At 43.9% G+C, this 19716-nt stretch overlaps 1 protein-coding gene across 1 annotated transcript in view; it reads right to left on the bottom strand.

The window, feature by feature from the left end:
* Positions 1-17529, bottom strand: part of LOC124274609 (protein SFI1 homolog) — a 40911-nt gene extending 23382 nt beyond the window's left edge. Inside the window, 7 exon segments of the mRNA XM_046709975.1 lie at positions 5693-5810; positions 6085-6149; positions 6574-6657; positions 15124-15234; positions 15923-15994; positions 16393-16603; positions 17214-17529. Of these exon segments, the coding sequence (XP_046565931.1) occupies positions 5693-5810; positions 6085-6149; positions 6574-6657; positions 15124-15234; positions 15923-15994; positions 16393-16603; positions 17214-17442 (890 nt within the window). The 5' untranslated portion in view covers positions 17443-17529.
* Between the last annotated feature and the right edge of the window lie 2187 nt (positions 17530-19716).

Genomic DNA, 19716 nt, shown 5'->3' with positions numbered 1-19716 from the left:
TAGTAGCAAAACTCCTAGGAGTTGTAAGCTTATATATAGTATGATATAAAAAACCATAGTACTGAGCTTAAGATAATAAATTAAACTTAAGCAAAATATATAGATAGCATGTAGCTATTAGTACTGTTATCAGATAAGTATAAAATCTGTAAGATAGGCTTATCTTCTCCGTGGAACTGTCAACTGTTGGCCGAGGACCATGGGACGAAATGGTGGATACCTGAGACGTCCTCGGTGGTGATATCTCTCAGATAGTGGTTGGCAAACACCATATCGGATCTCCAGAAACATCCCTCCATTATGGTATTCAACGAGCAATTCCCATGTAGAGCGAGAGTTGAGGCTAGCTCTAATTTCGGTGAGGATTAGAAGCTCTTGGAGGGTCGAGTCCTGCAGCCTTGTAGGCACGTAGTATGACAGTTCTGATCCAGATAGAGATGGTAGTAATGCGTTGAGACTTCCGTCTGCGTAGCTGTAGATATAGGGATAAATAATCTCTTGAATTTCCCTCTGCTCTGTTTGGATCGTTGGAGATATATTTTTAGTGCCCTCACTGGGCATTGTGATAGAGCCATCGTATCATGCGGTCCAAGAATGGATGAGAGAGCTGGGACGTGAAATAATCTGTCTGGTTGAACTGGCAGTTGGTTTTTCGCTATAAAATCCCAGCGAAGTCCCAGATGAGCGATGTTATGAATATCATCAAAGCGTATTCTCTCGTAATCCAAGCCGTGAATCTCTGACATCCTGGCGGCCGTAGCTAGCCCTAGCAGGAATAAGGTTTTGTGGGTCAGTGATTCAAACGATGTAGATAGCAATGGTTCATAAGCCTCACTAGTGAGGTATTGGAGCACTATATTTAGATCCCAGGCTGGAGCGTGAAACTTCCCTTTCTGATCCTCCAATCGGAACGCTTGTAACAAAGCGAGTAACTCTGGTTTTTTTGTTAACTTGACGCCCGTTCGCATAGTTATGACAGAACTTATGGCTGCAAGATAAGTGGACAAGGTTGAGCCTTTTAGATTCTTAGTTTGCCGTAGATAACATAAGGAATCTGCCACTTGAGGATGTGTAGCATATCTGGCTGTAAACCCTTTCTTAGCAGCGTAATTGACAAAACTGTGCCATTTGTCATCATCGTACAAGTTCTGAGTTGAGTTACGTGAAGTGCAAGCGTGACCGCTTTAGCAGCTCTGGCAGAATAACCTCTCTTATTCAGACATGCCTTGATACAATCCATACGTGAAGTTGGAATGCTTCAGGTGTTTCGTGCACTTGTTTGGTGTCGCGGATGTATCAATAGATTGGCGTTGTAGGGAGCTGAAGAATTGGTTTTCCCATTACTTGAATGAGATCTGGAAACCAAGTTCTTGCTGGCCAGTAGGGCGCGACTAAAATCAGATGGAGGCTCTGCATTTGACTGATTTTCTGTAAGACTTGTGGGATCAACGCTGGAGGCGGGAAGGCGTACGTGTTGAGTCTCTCCCACGATATCCTTAGAGCGTCCGTTGCCCATGCTAGTGGGTCTGGCACTGGCGACACGAATGTTGTCAGTTGTTTGTTGAATCGAGTGGCGAATAGGTCTATCAGTGGAGATCCTATTTCCATGATTATTTGATTGAATATCTCTGTGTGGAGCATCCATTCTGTCGGCGACGGTAGGTGTGGCCGAGAGAGCGCGTCTGCTAATACATTCTTTGCTCCTGGAATGTGGCAAGCTCTGACGTGTATGTTTAGATTGTCGATTAAATCGAACAGTCTGAAACATCGAGTCAGTAGGTTCTGTGACCTTGTTGAACCTTGTTTGTTCACATAAAACGCCACTGTTGAATTGTCTGTGTGAACCATCAACTGAGCGTTCTGTAGTATGTTGCTCCAGTGACTTATGGCGTTTATGACTGCTTGCATCTCTAGCAGATTTATGTGACATTTGCTCTCTTGATTGCTCCATAGGCCTGACGCTGTCCTGCCAAAGTTGTAGTGACGCGTCTACGTAGAGATGTGTTTTCGATTCCGGCTCTACTAAGGAGACGCCTGCGCAAACATTCAATCTCTTGGTCCACCAGAGTAGATGTGGTTTGACATAATCTGGTAGACTGCATGGTAGAGGGTCCTCGAGATGAGCATTGATGAGGACTTGTAACGGACGTAATTGAAGCCTGCCTCTGACTGTCAAGTCTTGAGCTGATGTGAGTAGTCCCAATAGGCTCTGCCACTGTCGTAGTGGTAACGGAGAGAGTAGGGCTTGAGGAATAAGTTGTTGGATCTTGATCCATCTGTCCTCCGGGACTACAATACGATTCTGAGCTGTTAGAAATCGTATACCTAGAAATTGCAGATCTTGCGTTGGTTCTAGAGTCCGACTTGAGTAGATTTACTAACCATCCTAATTGTGTTAGTAGCTTGATTATAAATTTCAGCTGTAGTCTGAGGCGGCTGTGGATCTGGATCCACTTGTATACCGTTGTCTAGGTAAAAGCGCCAAGAAGACCTTGACGATGTAGGTATGAGACAATAGGCTTGGTCACTCTTGTGAATACCCAAGGGGCGATGTGATTCGAAGGAAGAACCTTCCATTGGTAATGTTTCCCGTCTAGGATAAATCTTAGATATTTCCTTGAGTTGGGATGAATCGGAATGTGTAGATATGCGTCTTGCAAATCTATGCTGGCCATGTAATCTTTGGGAGGAATTAAATGCCGAAGTTGCGGTAAGTGTATCATGCGAAACGTTGGAGGTTTCCATAGATATTCTCTGTTGAAGATGCTCATGTTGTATATGAGACGAAACTTCTCCTTGGAATTTTTCTTCGGCACTAGGAAAACTGGGGAGTAACAACCTGGTACGATGTTTCGTTGATCCAGAACTTCTAAGGCCTGTTTGTTTAGTAGAGTAAGTACTGTTTCTCTTAACATAGGTAGTTGTGCCGGATGAACGTTGAACCCTGGGGGGTTGACTGTTAACGGAGGCTTGGCCTTGAGTTGTATTAGATATCCGTGCTGTAGGATGTTGGATACATATGGATCTTGTAGTATTCCCCAGTTTTCCCAGTGTAGCTGAAGGCGTCCACCCACTTGAGACGGTTGTACTGGAACGGCTGGGGGTGGAAGACTCCAGTCGTTCCGAACCTGAATTTCATCGTCTAAATCCACGGGCACCTCTGGATGATCTGCCTCTAGCTGATCCTCCCTAAATTTGTTGTATGGGCTGAAAAAGAATCCTTGGGATCTTTAGCTGCAGCTAATTTCTTGTCCCGTGCTTTCTGTAGCCCGAAAACTTAGACTTGCCTGAGTATCTCTGTGTTGACTGTTTAATGACGTTCGCTAAGGTATCCATGGATCTGATCATAAGAACCTCTCTTGAGTCTTTAGATACTTCTTTGGAGACCTTGTCTATGTTGCCACCAAACAGTAAGGGCGATGACCATGGAGCTGTGTATAGAGATTCTGTAAATTGCTTATCCCAAGAGCAGGAGGCTAGTAAGCCTTGCCGACGAGCCATGGTAGTAGTTTCAGTAAGCTGATAGGTGCTCTGTAAGAAATTGGTGGTCTCTTTTCTGCATGAGTAGAGCTGAGTAGATCATTCTATCTTCCTCCTCTGTAGAATTCTTGAACTTGGTGATGAGAGTTTCATTAATCGTTCTAGATCTATTCAATCCAAAGAACATCCTCCTGGCGATGGTATCTAGTTGAGCGAATTTGCGATCGTCTACTTTGTAACTTCTGGACTTGGCATCGCTAATCAATTTAAAGTTGTCATCAATATCCTGGGCCTTGAAAAAGGGGTCCATATTGTGTCCAGCAAATTTCTTGGCATTGAAGACCGGGAATTGTGTAGATTGTACTTTTAAAGATTTGGAACAGGCTGTATCCAAATTAGCTGGTACCGCTGCAATCGGATCAATAGGAGGTAAGGTGATATTGTCTACATCATCATCCTTCATCAGGTAAGTCTGAGTTGAATTCTCGTTCTTTGATGGGGAAGCAACTTGTAACTCATTCACCATCCAGTATCTGATCTCAGCATCTGAGAAAATGATACCTTCTTCCTCTGATGTAGGGTCACATGTCGGAGTCCTAGATCTGTAGGAAGATCTATGAGAGGACTGTGGTGAACGGACTGACGAGTGGCTAGTGTAAGGAGACCTTGGAGGAGACATCCTCGGCGAACGTTGGGGACTTCGCGAAGCTCTTCTAAATCTTCTGGGCGAGGTAGACATGGAGCCACTTAGCCTTTGCGACCTTCGCGAATGTATCAAGTCAGTGTCCGAATCGACATATGAGCGCTTGCTTCGAGAACGACCTCTGTGTTCTACAGGGTGTGGGCTCGTCGAAGTGCTCCTTCTCCGCGATGTCCCTCGCAACTGGATAGGCTCTCGCTCCTTCGCGGAGGCGGCCTGGGACTTCCTTAGCGAAGTGATCGCTACGGGCTGGGTTGCCCTTCGCGGAGGCTCGAAGCCAAGGCGGGCTCTGGGGCCCTGTATGACTTATTAAGTGTTGGGCTCTGGGGCCCGTGGCTCTGGGGCCTCTGTAAACCGTAACGGTCCTCCATCAGTCTCATGATTTGGTTAACCAGGTCGTCTGGGACAGTCTGCGCTGGCGTTGAGGGTGGCCTCTCTGTGAAAGTGACGGGACCCTCAATCGTAAACTCAGGCGTCAGCGTAGGCATCTCTGGTTGCGTGTTTATCTGCGCTGTTGTGACGGTAGCAGATACTGGACGTTTCTTATGACGTACATCTGGAATGATAATCGGAATGTCATCATCATATAAACATAATTCTGAGACAGGTAGAATATCGGAGGCAAAATTATTTATAGTTTTCGTTAGATTTCCCTTTTGGCTGAAGCTGTGGACCTGGGGGTTCAAGCGTGCGTTGAGAAGATGTGGGCGCTGTCCTAGTCTTAGACTGAGAAGGCGGAATGTCTTGAGGCGCAGAGTTAAGCTTCTTGGACATAGCGGACTGTGTCCCACGCTTATCCCCGAGGGACTCCGGCAGGGCACCAATGGGTGGCGGTCGAGTCAGTCAACAGTTGACAGGGTATAATAGCTTCCGATCTATTAGCCATGACTGAAGATTGTTTGCGAGATTTATCTGCCTTCCGTCTCAAAAGCGGAACATAAATATTTATCAAAAGGCAGCAATTGGTAAATTAATACATAATTTACAACGAGAAACAATAGAACATGGAGTAATGCAACTAGGGCATTTTAAATGTGGATCGGTGGCGAATAGCGTAGTTTACAACCTGTGCAGATTCTCATGAGCGTAAACTGCTGAACAAACACGCGAACCGTGAATAAAACAGCAGAAACACGACTAATAATCAATGCAAGTTGAATAAGGATACTAGTTACACCTCTATAACTGAATATAAGAGGTACTAAACTAAATATAAATAAAGGATATAGTGTGTTGGGAGACACAGACGCTCTCACGTCCAGCTCACTGGGCGAAGAAGGAGAGAGTGAGGCACATGGGTTCAGGTGGCGCCCTCGTTCACGCGCTTGTGGAAGGGAGGTAACTCGTGGTGAGTACTAATTAGTGATTTTTTAATTGAAGGGAACTTCAATTGGGAGATACACGTGTTCCACTATGTTCGCAAGAAGAAGAAGACAAGCAATAACCATGAGTCAGGATAAGGAAAAATAAGAATTTGGTAACAGTAATGCATGATGATATGCCATCCTTGACCTTAACTGACAGCCTCTCCGGAAGTTGTTAGCCTGTTCCTGTACTTGCTTGACCTCCCTTCTCTGATGTACATACTGCACCCAGCAGCGCATCACCTGGCTTTCCCGATGAAGCACATCTACAACAGCATCATCTCATCCTGAACCACCACCTTCATCATCATCTCTATCTCATCTTCATCACCCCAGTCAACATCATCATCTCGTTCTGAACCACACCCACCACCACCACAATCATCATCATCATCATCATCACGACCACCACCACCATCATCATCTTCATCACCCCAATCAACATCATCATCTCGTTCTGAACCACCACCATCATCATCATCATCATCATCATCATCATCACGACCACCACCACCATCATCCCCATCTCATCTTCATCACCCCAGTCAACATCATCATCTCGTTCTGAACCACCACCACCATCATCATCATCATCATCACGACAACTGCCATCATCATCCCCATCTCATCTTCATCACCCCAGTTAACATTATCTCATCACTGCAATCCTCACCCTCATGATCTTCATCATTGTTTCATCTCATCTTCATCATCATTTTTTCTCATCAATATCATATTTGCATAATCATCATCTCATCCCGAACCAACACCATTATCATCATCAACTTCCTCATCTAGTTAATTTTCATTATCTCATCATCACCTCATCACAACCATTATTACGACTGCTGTCAGAATACAAGCACAGCAATACGACTTTATATCAAAATAAAGTCATTAAGACCCCAAGAAGAAAATGAATAAAACAAAGAACAGCACAATACCTTAAACATGATTATTCTAACTTGGGCCACTATTTTTCATTAGATAAAACTAATACTGGCTTTGTTCTACTCACAATGTCTTTACGCTCTGAAGAACTTTGCTTTCTTCACTCTTTGGGTCTGCACAAAGTATTTCCAGGCTTGAAAACTGTGGTTCCACAGCACATACCTGACCCAGGAAAGTACAGTTAGCTGTGATGTGTAGAGGTGACTAAGTATACATAGAACAACAAATCATACCAAAACTACATAACTACATCCAACACAAAACTAACTACTATATGTAAATGTGCTGCAATTATATTCACGTAAAAATCAATCGATGAAAGGATGCAAATCACATAGATATAACTATTAGTGGTATTGCCATACAACCTGCGATACGATACATAACCCGATGATAAATTTTTAGTCATGATGACATATTGCCAAAGTATTGTTCACTGAAGCTGCGTTACGATACGAATCCCGATATAAGGGTGGCAATATGATACGTATCACAATACTAAAATCCTTAATTCTAACACCAACTATAAAACACTTTAAGATCAAAGCAAAACCATTTTTAAGTATTTCGTCAAATTCCGCCAGCGGAAACGAAATAATTAAGTTTATACACGGACTTTGTGAATGTTGATAACATCCGAGCGCTATGTCTGACCCAGTTCTTGACGGAAGAATTTCCGAGAAAAGTTTACTTATGAAGGGAAAATAAGTAAACCTTATTTTAATCATCAAACAAAATTTAATATTTTATAATAAATTGTATATTTATATACTTATCCTATCTCTCTCTTCTACGACCATGTGTGGAAACATGCTGTCAGCTAAGTTGAGTCAAATCTGTCCTCTGACCCGCCCTGACCTCTGCCCTCACCCCGACATCAATGTCTGTCAATCATCCACCAAAACGCCTAAATGATCACATGACCACCTCTACTTGTCATTCTCGTCGTGAAGCTTCCAGTAATCTGTGATGTGGGGCAGGTCGGGTGGGTCTTATCGCGGGAGATAGGATAAGTATATAAATATACAATTTATTATAAAATTTTCAAATTTTTAAGCTTATCCTATGCACGGTATGCATAATCCCACGGTTGGTAGGCGGGTTGCAGATTACCCCGTTACTACTACCACCGGGAAAAATGCATAACCCAAGGAGGCCAGGAGAAAGCACCAACTCCCGATATGCAAACTCCAAACTTGAGATGGTTTCTTCAGGTAACCCCTTGGCTTACACAGCACAAAAACTCTTGGGAGTGGACGCTCCCGAGTTAATGTGGTTTTCAGCCGTAACTTTTGACAAGCAAAAGGAGGCAGTATGGCAAGTAGGCCCCGCCCCACGATTTATCAGGTGACCCCAGTGAATTAAAGTCGAGGACCTTAATCTGGCCAGTCCCTGCTTCGAAACTATCCCCCACAGACACACGCTGGAAGGCGATGAAAGAAGGAATAGCCCGGTTGCTCACTAGTTTAACGTTAAGTACCAATCTCCCTAACTTACCAAAGGTGAGAAAGGACTTAGGAGCAGAACGCTTCGAAAACCACACAGGTAATCAGAATCAACACTTCACTGACGTGATTGCTCAAAGAGCAGAGGTCAGTAACTGTATGTCGACCATCTCTACATGTAGTACAGGACTTGCCTCATAGTCTTCTCGCCATGGTGTGACAGTACCAGCATGTCCTAGTTCTCTAGGTGAGAAGGGTCTAGACCCAGGTCAAAAAGTACCAAGATATGGATAACATCGATATCTTTTATTATGTACAGAGCAGAACTGACCAAGGATTGCTTTATCTGCGAACGCGGGCCGAAGACAGTTGCTGTGCCAGAACCAAAGGGCCGAATTGATGTTGTCCTTCCACATCTGTCACTGAGAGGTCCCGTAGGTAGTGTGAGGAGAACACAGTATCCGATCTCCAAAAACAGCCCTCCATGATGGACTGAAAGGAACAGTTCCTGTGAAGAGCCATGGTTGACGCAAGAGCTCGGGTCTCATGAGGCTTGGCCGTTGCTGGTGGAGGTAGGTCAGCAAAGGTATAGGCATGCAGGATTGTAGTTCTCATCCAAAATGCCAAGGTAGTACGGGAGACTTCCGAAGTGGAGGCAGTAGATATAGGGATGATTAAGTCTGCTACGTAGTCTTCGACGATCCTGCGAGGCAGCTAGATAAATCCTCAATGCTCGAACTGGGCAGAAGCAAAGATCTTCAGTGTCTTCTGGGCCCAAGGTGGTAGACAATGGTGGGATCGTAAAGATGCGATCCAGCTGTCCTGGTAATTGATTATTGGCAAGGAAATCCCACCGCAGACCAAGGAAAACTTTCGCATGTCTAGTCTTTTCAAATCGTACTCGAGACACATCCAGAGCATGCAACTCAGAGATACGGGCCGCTGTAGCCAAGGCCAAGAGAAAGAAGGTCTTGAAGGAGACATGTTCAAAATCTTTATTCTTCAAAGGTTCATATTCAGCCAATCTGAGATGAGCAAGTACAACAGAGAGATTCCAAGCTGGAGGCCGGAACTTCTGGGATTGATCAGCCAATTTGAAAGACCTTAGGAGAGACTGGAGTTCAGGAACAGTGGAAATCTTCACACTGACTGACTGACTGAGTTTGGTTTTACGCCGCTTTTAGCAATATTCCAGCAACATCACGGCGGGGGACACCAGAAATGGGCTTAACACATTGTGCCCATGTGGGGAATCGAACCCGGGTCTTCGGCGGGACGAGTCAACGCTTTAACCACTAGGCTACCCCACCGCCCCGGAAATCTTCACCCCCGAGGCTGTAGCAATAACTGTGTTAAGAGCAGCCAGATAGGTAGATAAAGTTGATCCTTTAAGTTTCCTGGAGGTCGGGAGATGTTGAAGATATTCTGCCACCATCTGCGGGGATGCCGTAGTAGGAGACAAGATGCCCTTCTTCCTGCAATATGCTTCAAAACTTTTCCACTTGTCATCGTAGAGTGACCTGGTAGAAGAACTATGAGCTGTAGTGATGGCAGTGGCAACACATAAAGAATAACCCTTAGCCGTTAATGATCGATGTAGATGCGCCAGGCGTCAGCGGAGACCAATGGAGTTGATTGGAGTGTGGATGAACCAATAGATCGGGTCGCTCGGGAAGCGGCATGGGATCTGGTTCGGCTAAGTCTCGAAGATTTACGAACCAACTTCTGGCCGGCCAGTGGGGCGCGACCAAAAGCAGAGTTATCCTTCAAGTTGCACGCAATTTCACCAGAATGCGAGGAAGAAGGGCCACTGGCGGAAACGCATGAGTGTTCAGATCTTCCCATGGAATGGCCAGAGCATCCAGGTCCCAAGCTAGAAGGTCCGGTATTGGTGACACAAACCGAGGTAGCTAATGATTGAACCTCGTGGCGAAGGGATCTACTGTTGGAAACGTTATTGGAAGGCAAAGAGTCTGAAACACCTGGGGATTTAATTTCCATTCCGTTGGAGAGGGATGACTTGTTCGAGACAGAGCATCTGCGATGACATTCTTCACCCCCGGAATGTGGTTGGCCCGCACCAAGATGTTGAGAGAATCCACCAGGTTGAAGAACCGTTGTGTCCACTGTAGAAGCTGTGGAGACCCTGTTGACCCCATTCTGTTGATATGCCACACCACCGCTGTGTTGTCCGATCTGACCATGACAGAAGTTGATCGTAGAACATCCTGCCAGTGACTGATTGCTATAATCACTGCCCTGAACTCCAGAATATTGATGTGAGAAGTGAGATCTGTGGTAGACCACAGCCATGGCACTTGTAGATTGAGAAGGTGAGCTCCCCACCAGTGTAGAGACGCATCCACATACAGGTAGTGAGACGGAACAAACGGCTCTAAACAGACTCCGTCGCAGACATTCAATTTTATCATCCACCACTGTAGATAAGGACGAAGCTCCAGAGGTAGAGTGATCAAAGCACCGGGATTTCCCACTCTGATGTAAGGTGCTAGAAATAGCTGTAACGGACGAAGTTGTAGATGACCCCTGAGTGTCAACGCCTGAGCCGACGTCAAGAGGCCTAGGCGTTCCTGCCATTGACGGAGCGTCCTAGGTTGGGCTAGAGCTAGGGAAACCAACTGCTGTATCTTGCAGAAACGATCCCTCGGGACAAACAGTCTGTTGACCTCTGTGTCGAAAACTGCTCCCGATGAATTGAAGTCGGTGCGTTGGGACTAGTTCCGATTTCTGAAGATTGATTAACCATCCTAATTGGCGAAGATGCTGTAATGCAAACTGCATGTGACGAAGCAGAAGGGCATGATCGTTCTGTGCCTGAATGCAGTCGTCAATTGAGGCTTCAAACACTATCCTCTTGCGATGACGAAAACTGGAGATAGGCTTCGTTACCCGTGTAAACTGACCATGTAGTCTCCCGGCTTGATAATTGTCTTGAGAAGTGCCACCGATATCATGCGAAAATGAGGCGGGGGCTGCAGAAATTTCTCGTTGAAAATCTTCATGTTTAAGATTAACCTCAGTTTGTCCGAATCCTTCTTGGGCACCAGAAAGATTGGGAGAATAGAACCCTGGACTGGTCGGGGCCGGACCCAGGGATTCGATCGCAAGTTTCTTGAGTAAAGTGTCTATCGTTGATCGCAGAGCAGCCAATTGTTGTGTGGCATACGTTCTGCAATCCGGAAGTATTGTGAGCGGAGGTTTCCCGATGACTGGTAACTGGAATCCCTTGGTTAACATGGACAGGACGTAAGGGTCTCCAAAAAACTTGTCCAGTTGGGAACATAGGTCCCAAGTCGGCCTCCTACTGAGGAAATCTGAATGGGTACGACTTGAGGTGGAAGTTCCCAGTCGCCTTTCAATGTCAACAAGTCATTGCCTATCACGTCTCTGTGAGGTGGGCTGGTCAGTAGTGGAAGTTGATCGTGGAGCAGTGGAAGTTCTCCGTTGGCGACTCGATCTCCTCTTCCATAGGAAAAGAAGCCGTAGAACCCGAGGAAAGGTCCGGATTAGTAGGGACATAGTGAGCTGGTCGTCGCTGTGTCATTGATTGCTCCACTTGTAGTCGCTGGAACCTCAACAATTCGACCGAGACTTGTAGATGGGTATCCTGCCCTACTCTTTCGGCGACTTGCCTAATCGCCCCGTTGAACAGAGAATTGCCCGACCAGGGTTGGCGAAACAGGTCTGTCCTGAATCTGTCTTCCCAGGATGATAATTGTAACGGTCCTCTACGCCTCATAGCCATGACATAGGAGAAAAAATGAGCCAATAGATCTAGGATGGTTTGGAATTGTTCCTGCAATAACACCATAGCCGCTCGGATGTATGCTTGCTGATGGGTTGTAGCATGTGCGACAGATATGGCCACCGCTTCAGTAGTTGTCAACACTTAGTTTAATGGAGCCATAATCTTCCTTATGGACGCATCTAAATGTATCAGTTCACGGTCTTCGACAAGGAAGGGCAAATAAGTTCTCTGTTTCGTCCCCAACAAAGTGATATCATCATCTACTGGAGGAGAGGCAATCATAGATGACAATCCATGTACATGAGCCGATGTCAAGTTGAAGCGAGGCGTAGCAAAACCATCTTTAATTTTTCTCAAACTAGCCTCATCCGGGGACGCAGTCAACTGAGTGATGCACGGTCGGGGAGGGAACGTGATGGAACCAAAGTCTCCAGTCTTCATATCAAAACTGGATAAAATGTCATCCTTCGAAGTACTACGCTGTTACTTGAGTTTATCAGCAATCCAGATAAGTAGCTAAGGTGAGTCAACAGCATCCACACTCACATCCGAAGGGGACGTACTTCCTGAAGACATAGACAGCGTTGTTGAACGTAGAATCTCTTGCACAGGCACCGCGTGCGTAGTCGAAATCCCTGATGACTGAGTAACAGGAGATGACACTGGCTCCTGATGCCGTATAGCTGATGCTACCGCCAACACAAAGGCATCAAAGTCCATAGGTTGAGACGTTGCCCCCTCAGACACCGGATTCCAGGAAACCGGCAAAACAGATCTCGCCGTCGAAACTGTAGCAGAAGGAACTGATGAAATCGTAGTAGCCCCAGAGGGATGATGAGGTATGTCACGTACAGAAAGGATGAACATACAGCTGATTGAGTCACGCCCACATGAGATGATGGCACTTGAGTAGTAAACGCTGAAACCTGAGGAAGCGTTGAACCATGAACCACTCCAGTAGCTTGAGACTGTACCGCACCAGGAACACCATAAGTAAGCGTTGAGACAGGTGCCCCATGAGTAAGTGTCGCACCAGGAATCCCAGGAGTGAGCGTTGATCCAATAACATTATAAGTAAGCGCCGAACCAGGAAGGCTGTGAGCGAGCGCTGAATTAAAAGCAGCATGATGAAGCGTCGAACTAGTAGGGAGCATCGGAGCGGAAACACCTGAAGCAAACGCCGAACCAGGAGGAAGCGTCGAACCGTGAACACCAGGAGCAAGCGTCGAACCGGGTGGAAGCGCCGAACCAGGATGAAGCGTCGAATCGGAAGGAAGCGCTGAACCAGGAGGAAACATCAGACTGGGAGGAAGCGCCGAACCGGGAACACTATGAGCAAGCGCTGAACCAGGAGGAAACACTGGACCGGGAGGAAGCGCCGAACCGGGAACACTATGAGCAAGCGCTGAACCAGGAGGAAACACCGGACCGGGAGGAAGCGCCGAACCGGGAACACTATGAGCAAGCGCTGAACCAAGTCCAACATGAGTGAGTGCCGCACCGGGAGTCCTAGGAGGAAGTGCCGAACCGGGAACACTATGAGCAAGCGCCGAGCCAAGTCCAACATGAGTGAGTGCCATACCGGGAATACTGGGAAGAATCAGTGAACTGGGTGCACCATAAGGAAGCGTCGAAACAGACGCAAGCCTCGAACCAGGACCACTGGGAGGAAATGCAAAACCATGAAGCGCCGAACCTGGATTAACGCCAAACCAGGAATACCAGGGTTAAGCGCCGAACCGGGAGGAAGCGCCGAACCGGGAATACCAGGGGTAAGCGTCACACCGGGAGGAAGCGCCGAACTGGTAGTAAGTGCTGAATCCATCCAAAGTGAGTAACCGTGACAAGCGGCGCTCTGCCCGTATATAACTCTCCTAATGAGAGTGTCACTCCCGAGGTAAGCGCCGCTCTGGTTGAAAGCGCTGCACTGCCTGTAACCGTCACTTGTGATGTAATAGTATGAGTAGTCGCCACCTCCGACCCATTAGGGCGCTGAGTCACATTTACCAACAAGGATGGCCGTGATTGAATGTCAGATGTAGACAAAACAACAATACATGGAGGTGACGAATCTTCCAAAGTAATAGGACTAGATGAATGGGGTCGGAACAGTTGACGCACATTCTCACTAAGATAAGAGTCCGATGCCTCGTCCAGAAAATCTTCTTTAGGAGACTTGGATTTTGAACGTATTGCAGATTTTACTCGGCGATCTAATTTAGAACGTTTCAGCTCTGATGGACCTTCCGATGGATTCCTCTGATCTCTATCTGCCTTGCGCCTGCTAGCTACCCGACAATACTCTGAGAATGCATCGTCGTCCAGGTTAGCACATAAAGTACAACGTTTAGACCAACCGCATCGTCCAAGGCAATCCACACAAGAGTTATGAGGGTCCGCTGCCGAAAGTTACTATTGCATCTTTCACAATGTTTGCGTTTCTTTGAAGCGTGACGATTTGATTTTCCCATAGTAGAAACACAAACAAAAACTCTCTTAACCACAACACACGTCCACACAGCGTGGAGACAAGAAAGAGAATGACAAGTAGAGGTGGTCATGTGATCGTTTAGGCGAGCCGCACGCTTTGGTGGATGATTGACAGGCGTTGATGTCGGGGTGAGGGCAGAGGTCAGGGCGGGTCAGAGGCCAGTTAGATTTGACTCAACTTAGCTGACAGCATGGTCGTAGAAGAGAGAGATGGTGCATACCGTGAGATAGGATAAGTTTAAAAATGTAAGTTTTTTTTCTTGACAGATATTGCCATTCGGCAATATTCAAAGTTAAAAATCGATGCATCATGGCCCTTTTGAAGTATCGTATCGGGATATACGACAATGTAAACTTTGTATCAATTCACTGTATCGGCGCCCCATGGATCGATGGATCGATGCATCGATGCGTGTCGATGAATCGTCACACCACTGATAACTATGTTACTAATGGAAGCTATAGTTGGCAATGACAGTGATCAGCTAATGCAAACAACTGGGAATTTGGTGTGATTACAAGAAAAAGTGGACCAAAGTGAAGGGACACTTGACATAACCATAATACATTGTATTATAAACTATTAATTTAGCCCAAGTCCCAAACTACCCTAGTGACCCCCAATTGTCAACACTAATGGCTAATTACAGATATCAAGGCTTAACACAAAGAGTATTTTAAAGGCAACAATAAGGAAAGAGATTGAATTCCTTTCTGAATATACTAATGGAACAAGTTTAAGCAATGTTTAAATTCTTAGCAGAAACAAATAAGAATGCACAAATAAGCCTTAAACGTGGTTACACACTGGTTATCATCCAAATACCATAATCGTTTTATTTTTCACTTTTATTTTCCAACATTGTGTGAAAATATATCGCAAGGTAATGTTGCCTGTACGAAAACCTGTATGATTTGAAGTACCTGTGATGACACTCTGCCCGAACCTGCAGTCTCCATTCTTTCCTCAGTTCCCACCACATGTCATACCACACACCAAACGTCATCTTCAGCAGGCGATTGTTGAAATGGGCTCTGGAACATAGCAGTCTTCATTTCAACCCTTTGCTTATAACATAAGTACAGGCTTATTTATCATATTAACAATATTGTTTTCACAACTTGATGATTTCTAAAACATGTGTATTTACATCACTTCCGTTTGTAATAGGCAAAGAAATTATATTACATAATATAACCAAAAACCAGAGTTCGAAAATAGAGTTGATCGTATTTGGCAAGTCAAAATTCAGAGACCTAATACAAAAGATTTAGTTGGGATCAATATTTGAATAGTGCCACTCATTAAAATTTCTAAAAATGAAGCCTTGAAAAAACTGACATCTTTTAAAAGAAACATTCATGTGACTTGTGAGTCCCTGTACCATAACTGACTGAGCTAGGTATAATGCCACTGTTTTAGAACAGTATTTCAGGTATATCAAGCTTTGTCAGCCTAATGATGGAGGAAAGCCTGAAGTGATGCTTGTCTGGATGTTTACTAGTTTGGTGAAACCTTGTTACTGTGATGACCTAGACAAATAATAAGGACTAACCATGATTTGAACCCACAATCATGGGTTTGACATGCCAAACAGATGCACCCCAGCACAGGGATTTGCTGTGCCTTATGCTGGGCTAAGTAAACTTCAGTGAAGCTTGAATACTTACACACTGGCAATTAGTCCCCACAGCCCTTGTTCAAATTCCTATTGCTACTCACCTTGCTTTGGAGAGAGTTACTCTTCCAAATACATTTATAATCCACAAATGTAGGAACTTTCTTGCAATGCATCTGAAAAAAATCAAACAGTGAATATTGCTGCTTTATCATTGAGTACATTTTTCTACACCATCATAGACAAGATTAGGTGAAATTTTGCATTCAGAATTATTGCACTTGCATGCTTTTGTTTGTCTGGCACTGGTTCTGATTAATGCTGGTTTAATGGTAGCACCGTAAGATACCATACTGCAGTGTAACCTGGATACCCTACTCAGATATACATACTCCAAGCCAACCAGTCCTTGTTTGATCCTTTCTCTGTCAAACACATGGCAGGATAACAACAAGTACCATCTTTTAACATTTCTCAGTATGATAGGACCAGGTATCAAATCACACATGTCCCACAGTCTGTGGGGTCAATGTCAAGAAAGCCCCATCATGAATTGAACAGGCTAATCCAATACCTTATTCTCAGTTCTTTCACACGTCCTCCTCTGTTCCATGTATAATCAGGCCTGTAGTTCTGTATGTTGATGTTTGATTTGGGCTGCTTGTTCAAGCCTCTCTCCTTATCCCGCCTTCTCTGCCTGGCTTGTGACACTGGGATCCTGGTCGGACTGTTGACCACATCCCTGAGGCCCTGGACACCTGGTACTACTTGTGTAGGTCTGTAAACTGACCACATAGTCATATTTATGTGTCATGTACATTAGGTTCCTGGTATATCAGATATGGTCAAACTGTTATGTCTACAAGCGTGAATCTGTCTGTGTACATCATTTTCAGTAGATCTTTGTGTGAAGAGTTATTATTTACTTAAACGTTACATCACACACTAGGCCAAATATTTTATTACACTTGGGCTTTGGTGAGGTGGCTCAAATCACAGAATGCAATATTCTATAAATATAAATGAGTCAACAGTAAATACATCGAAAAAAGGTGTTTTTAAGACATTCCTGTTTACTAGTTTTGAAATGACAGAAATCCACATTGTTATTATAATGAGGCCACTGTTTGGAAAAGTTTGTGTTTCAGTGATATGGAATATTGACAAAAAACAATCAAATGAGTTCTGTAAAGATGGAAGAGAATACTATTGGTATGTCCAATTTAGATTTCAAATGAAATCCTTTGAATATGCTCCCGTTTAATCTGTCATTTCACTTCCCAACTTTACAGAGGTGTATCAAACATCAAAACTGCTGAACTTAGCTAACCATGTTAACTTTTGCAAACACATAAACAGTGCATACGTTTTTGCATTGGTGTTTTCAGTTCCAACGTCCAGAGCACCGCTTGTCATGTCTTGCAGAACCATCGCTCAGAATTCGTGTCTTTAATCGCATTCTCTCCGCACGTATTGACAGATCTGCGCCAAGTTCTTGCAAAATTGCCCGCTTCGCCTGGACGCGGTCGGCATTTTGACCTTGTGCAGAATATCGTTCTGCTTTCATCACTGCATTTGATAGTCCGTTTTCGCTGGCAACCTTCTTAAAATCTCGTCTATCCATAACACGATAATATTTCAAGTTTCATGAATACGTATAAAGAAATGTAACCAAGGTGCAAGACTAGGCTCGCGTACCGCCATGTTCCAAACAAACCTCGAATAAACATCAACTGTAGTAAAGTAGTAAACGCTATCGGCTGGATAAACGACTTTACAATCCATTTTATTACAAGGGGAGGTAATTCCCAGGCACGAAACGTTAGAAGACAGGCAATCTGGAATATATGTGTTCGAAACCCATTAACAGATGACGTTTATATATCTTGGAAATAAATGTTTTGTGCGGGTTTTTAAGACAATCTACACATAACATTATTTGTAATCTATAATTTCAAAGGGAGCTTTGTCAAAATTTTGAATATAGGAGGTTTATCTCATCAATATTTCAGAACACATAACGGAACGTCAGAAGCCTGTATATAATTGAGTCTGGGTCAGAAAATACACATGCTGAACACAACCAACCTGACCTGACCATCCAATCCAGCAAATCACCTTGTACGACAGGCATAGGAAGCTGGGGTTTATTCTAACCGGGATCGACGCGATAGATGAAGGGAAGTACATTTGGGTGGAGCTGAGCAAACGAGCGAAGAGATATATCAAGTTTACAACCACATATATAATGTTTTGCATTGGTCCCAGCTATGACCGACTTGTTTATCGATATGTAACACGGCACCATTCTCTCATAGCCTCCAAATGTTTATGTGGTTTTTGGTTTTATAAGGATAAAACATACGTATTGCGTTATTGTGATTTAAACGGTTATCTCCCAGTTGACAGACACCCATTTGACAGACACCCAATAGACAGACACTGAACTAGAAGGTTAATTAGGGTAACACCTACGGGTTTAATGGAACAGTCCACTGTCTAGTGAGGAGAGAAGGCTGAGCCGGAAACAGGTTACAGAGAAGTTTGATTGTGTGTAAATAGAACTTTGTTATGATTAAATGATAAATGATTTCTCTTCTCAAAATTGTTTATACTATCAATTACTGTCGAATATAAAAACAGGTTTGTCACTGAGGGGTTTGATTGTGTTTATTGATAGAAAAGCCCTCTCCCAATGATAGGATATGTACAACAAAAGTTAACCGAGAAAACGTTTTGTTTGAGAGATATAGACATGTACATATTTGAAAACATTGATTTTCAGTTAATGAGACACCTGCATTGCCATGTAAGATAAGATTAATACCAATCAGTGTTCTAATTTTAACAATACTTTCTAAAGATGTAACAGTTTATGTCTTTGAATAGTATACAATGGTCTTCAAGGAAGTAATGAAAAACATTGTCATATCCATGGCCACATTGACATGATTCGTCATTATTTAAATATTCATTCTAAATAAATTTATGTGTACTCGTCATATATCTTAATCTTGTGTGCAAAACATTTAACGTCTTTATTCCATATGAGTAAGATTTAGGTGCACGCTTGTCTTTCACGTGGATATAAGATTTAAATGATTCTACAGAGTCGCAATTTCTAATAGCTAAGGGAATACTATTCCACATTTTAACTGCTGATGGAATAAAAGATGATGTTGAGTGCCTCAGTTTTGTACATGGTTGGCTAAGATTATCAGAGTTTCTTAACTCATAACTTGTCCGATTGCCTACTACAGGTGGGGGTAAATCCTGAAGAAAAACTGGTGTTGTTCTATTTAGTAGGACATGCTCCAATCGTTTCACTATGATGATGCCAACTCCCGTTAGACGAGAAGGTTAAACCGAAATGTTTATGAAAATCAACTGTTTTATATATTGCACCAATAAAATTCAATTTTCAACCATCTTTCAAGTAAATAATATAACTTCAGGTTTTTCCTGTGTTTTTATTTGGACTATTCCATTATAATGTGTAGGTACCAGGTAGTAGCTAATCTGTTCATGGAACCGAAATGTTGCTTTAAGGCGTCTGCGAACTGCCTCTGCGTCATGGGAGGACACCATTTAAATAATACGAGAAAAGATAGTTATTCCGGGACAGTACAACGTGTTTGAAAGGCCGTGTATCTGACTTTTATATACGGTAAAAAGTATAATATTTAAAATATATTTCACCTATGTATATTAAGCACTTTGTGTGGCATGTGTGCACATTTGGTAATATACACAAAGAACTTAATTAAGCACCCCCTGTATTTCTTAACTTCTCGTGGTGACCACGATGGAAAAACGTCAGTTTTTCTGACACGCGTGGTCCTTTGACTCATAAAAAAACGACAAAAATATTGGAATCCATGTTGATTTTATGATGATA

This window comes from Haliotis rubra, unplaced genomic scaffold (genome assembly GCF_003918875.1).
Source record: "Haliotis rubra isolate DU_JTF1 unplaced genomic scaffold, ASM391887v1 Scf192, whole genome shotgun sequence".
Taxonomy (NCBI): Eukaryota; Metazoa; Mollusca; class Gastropoda; order Lepetellida; family Haliotidae; genus Haliotis; species Haliotis rubra.
Note: the sequence above shows the minus strand (reverse complement) of the source record. Positions and strands in the feature narration are given on the sequence as shown.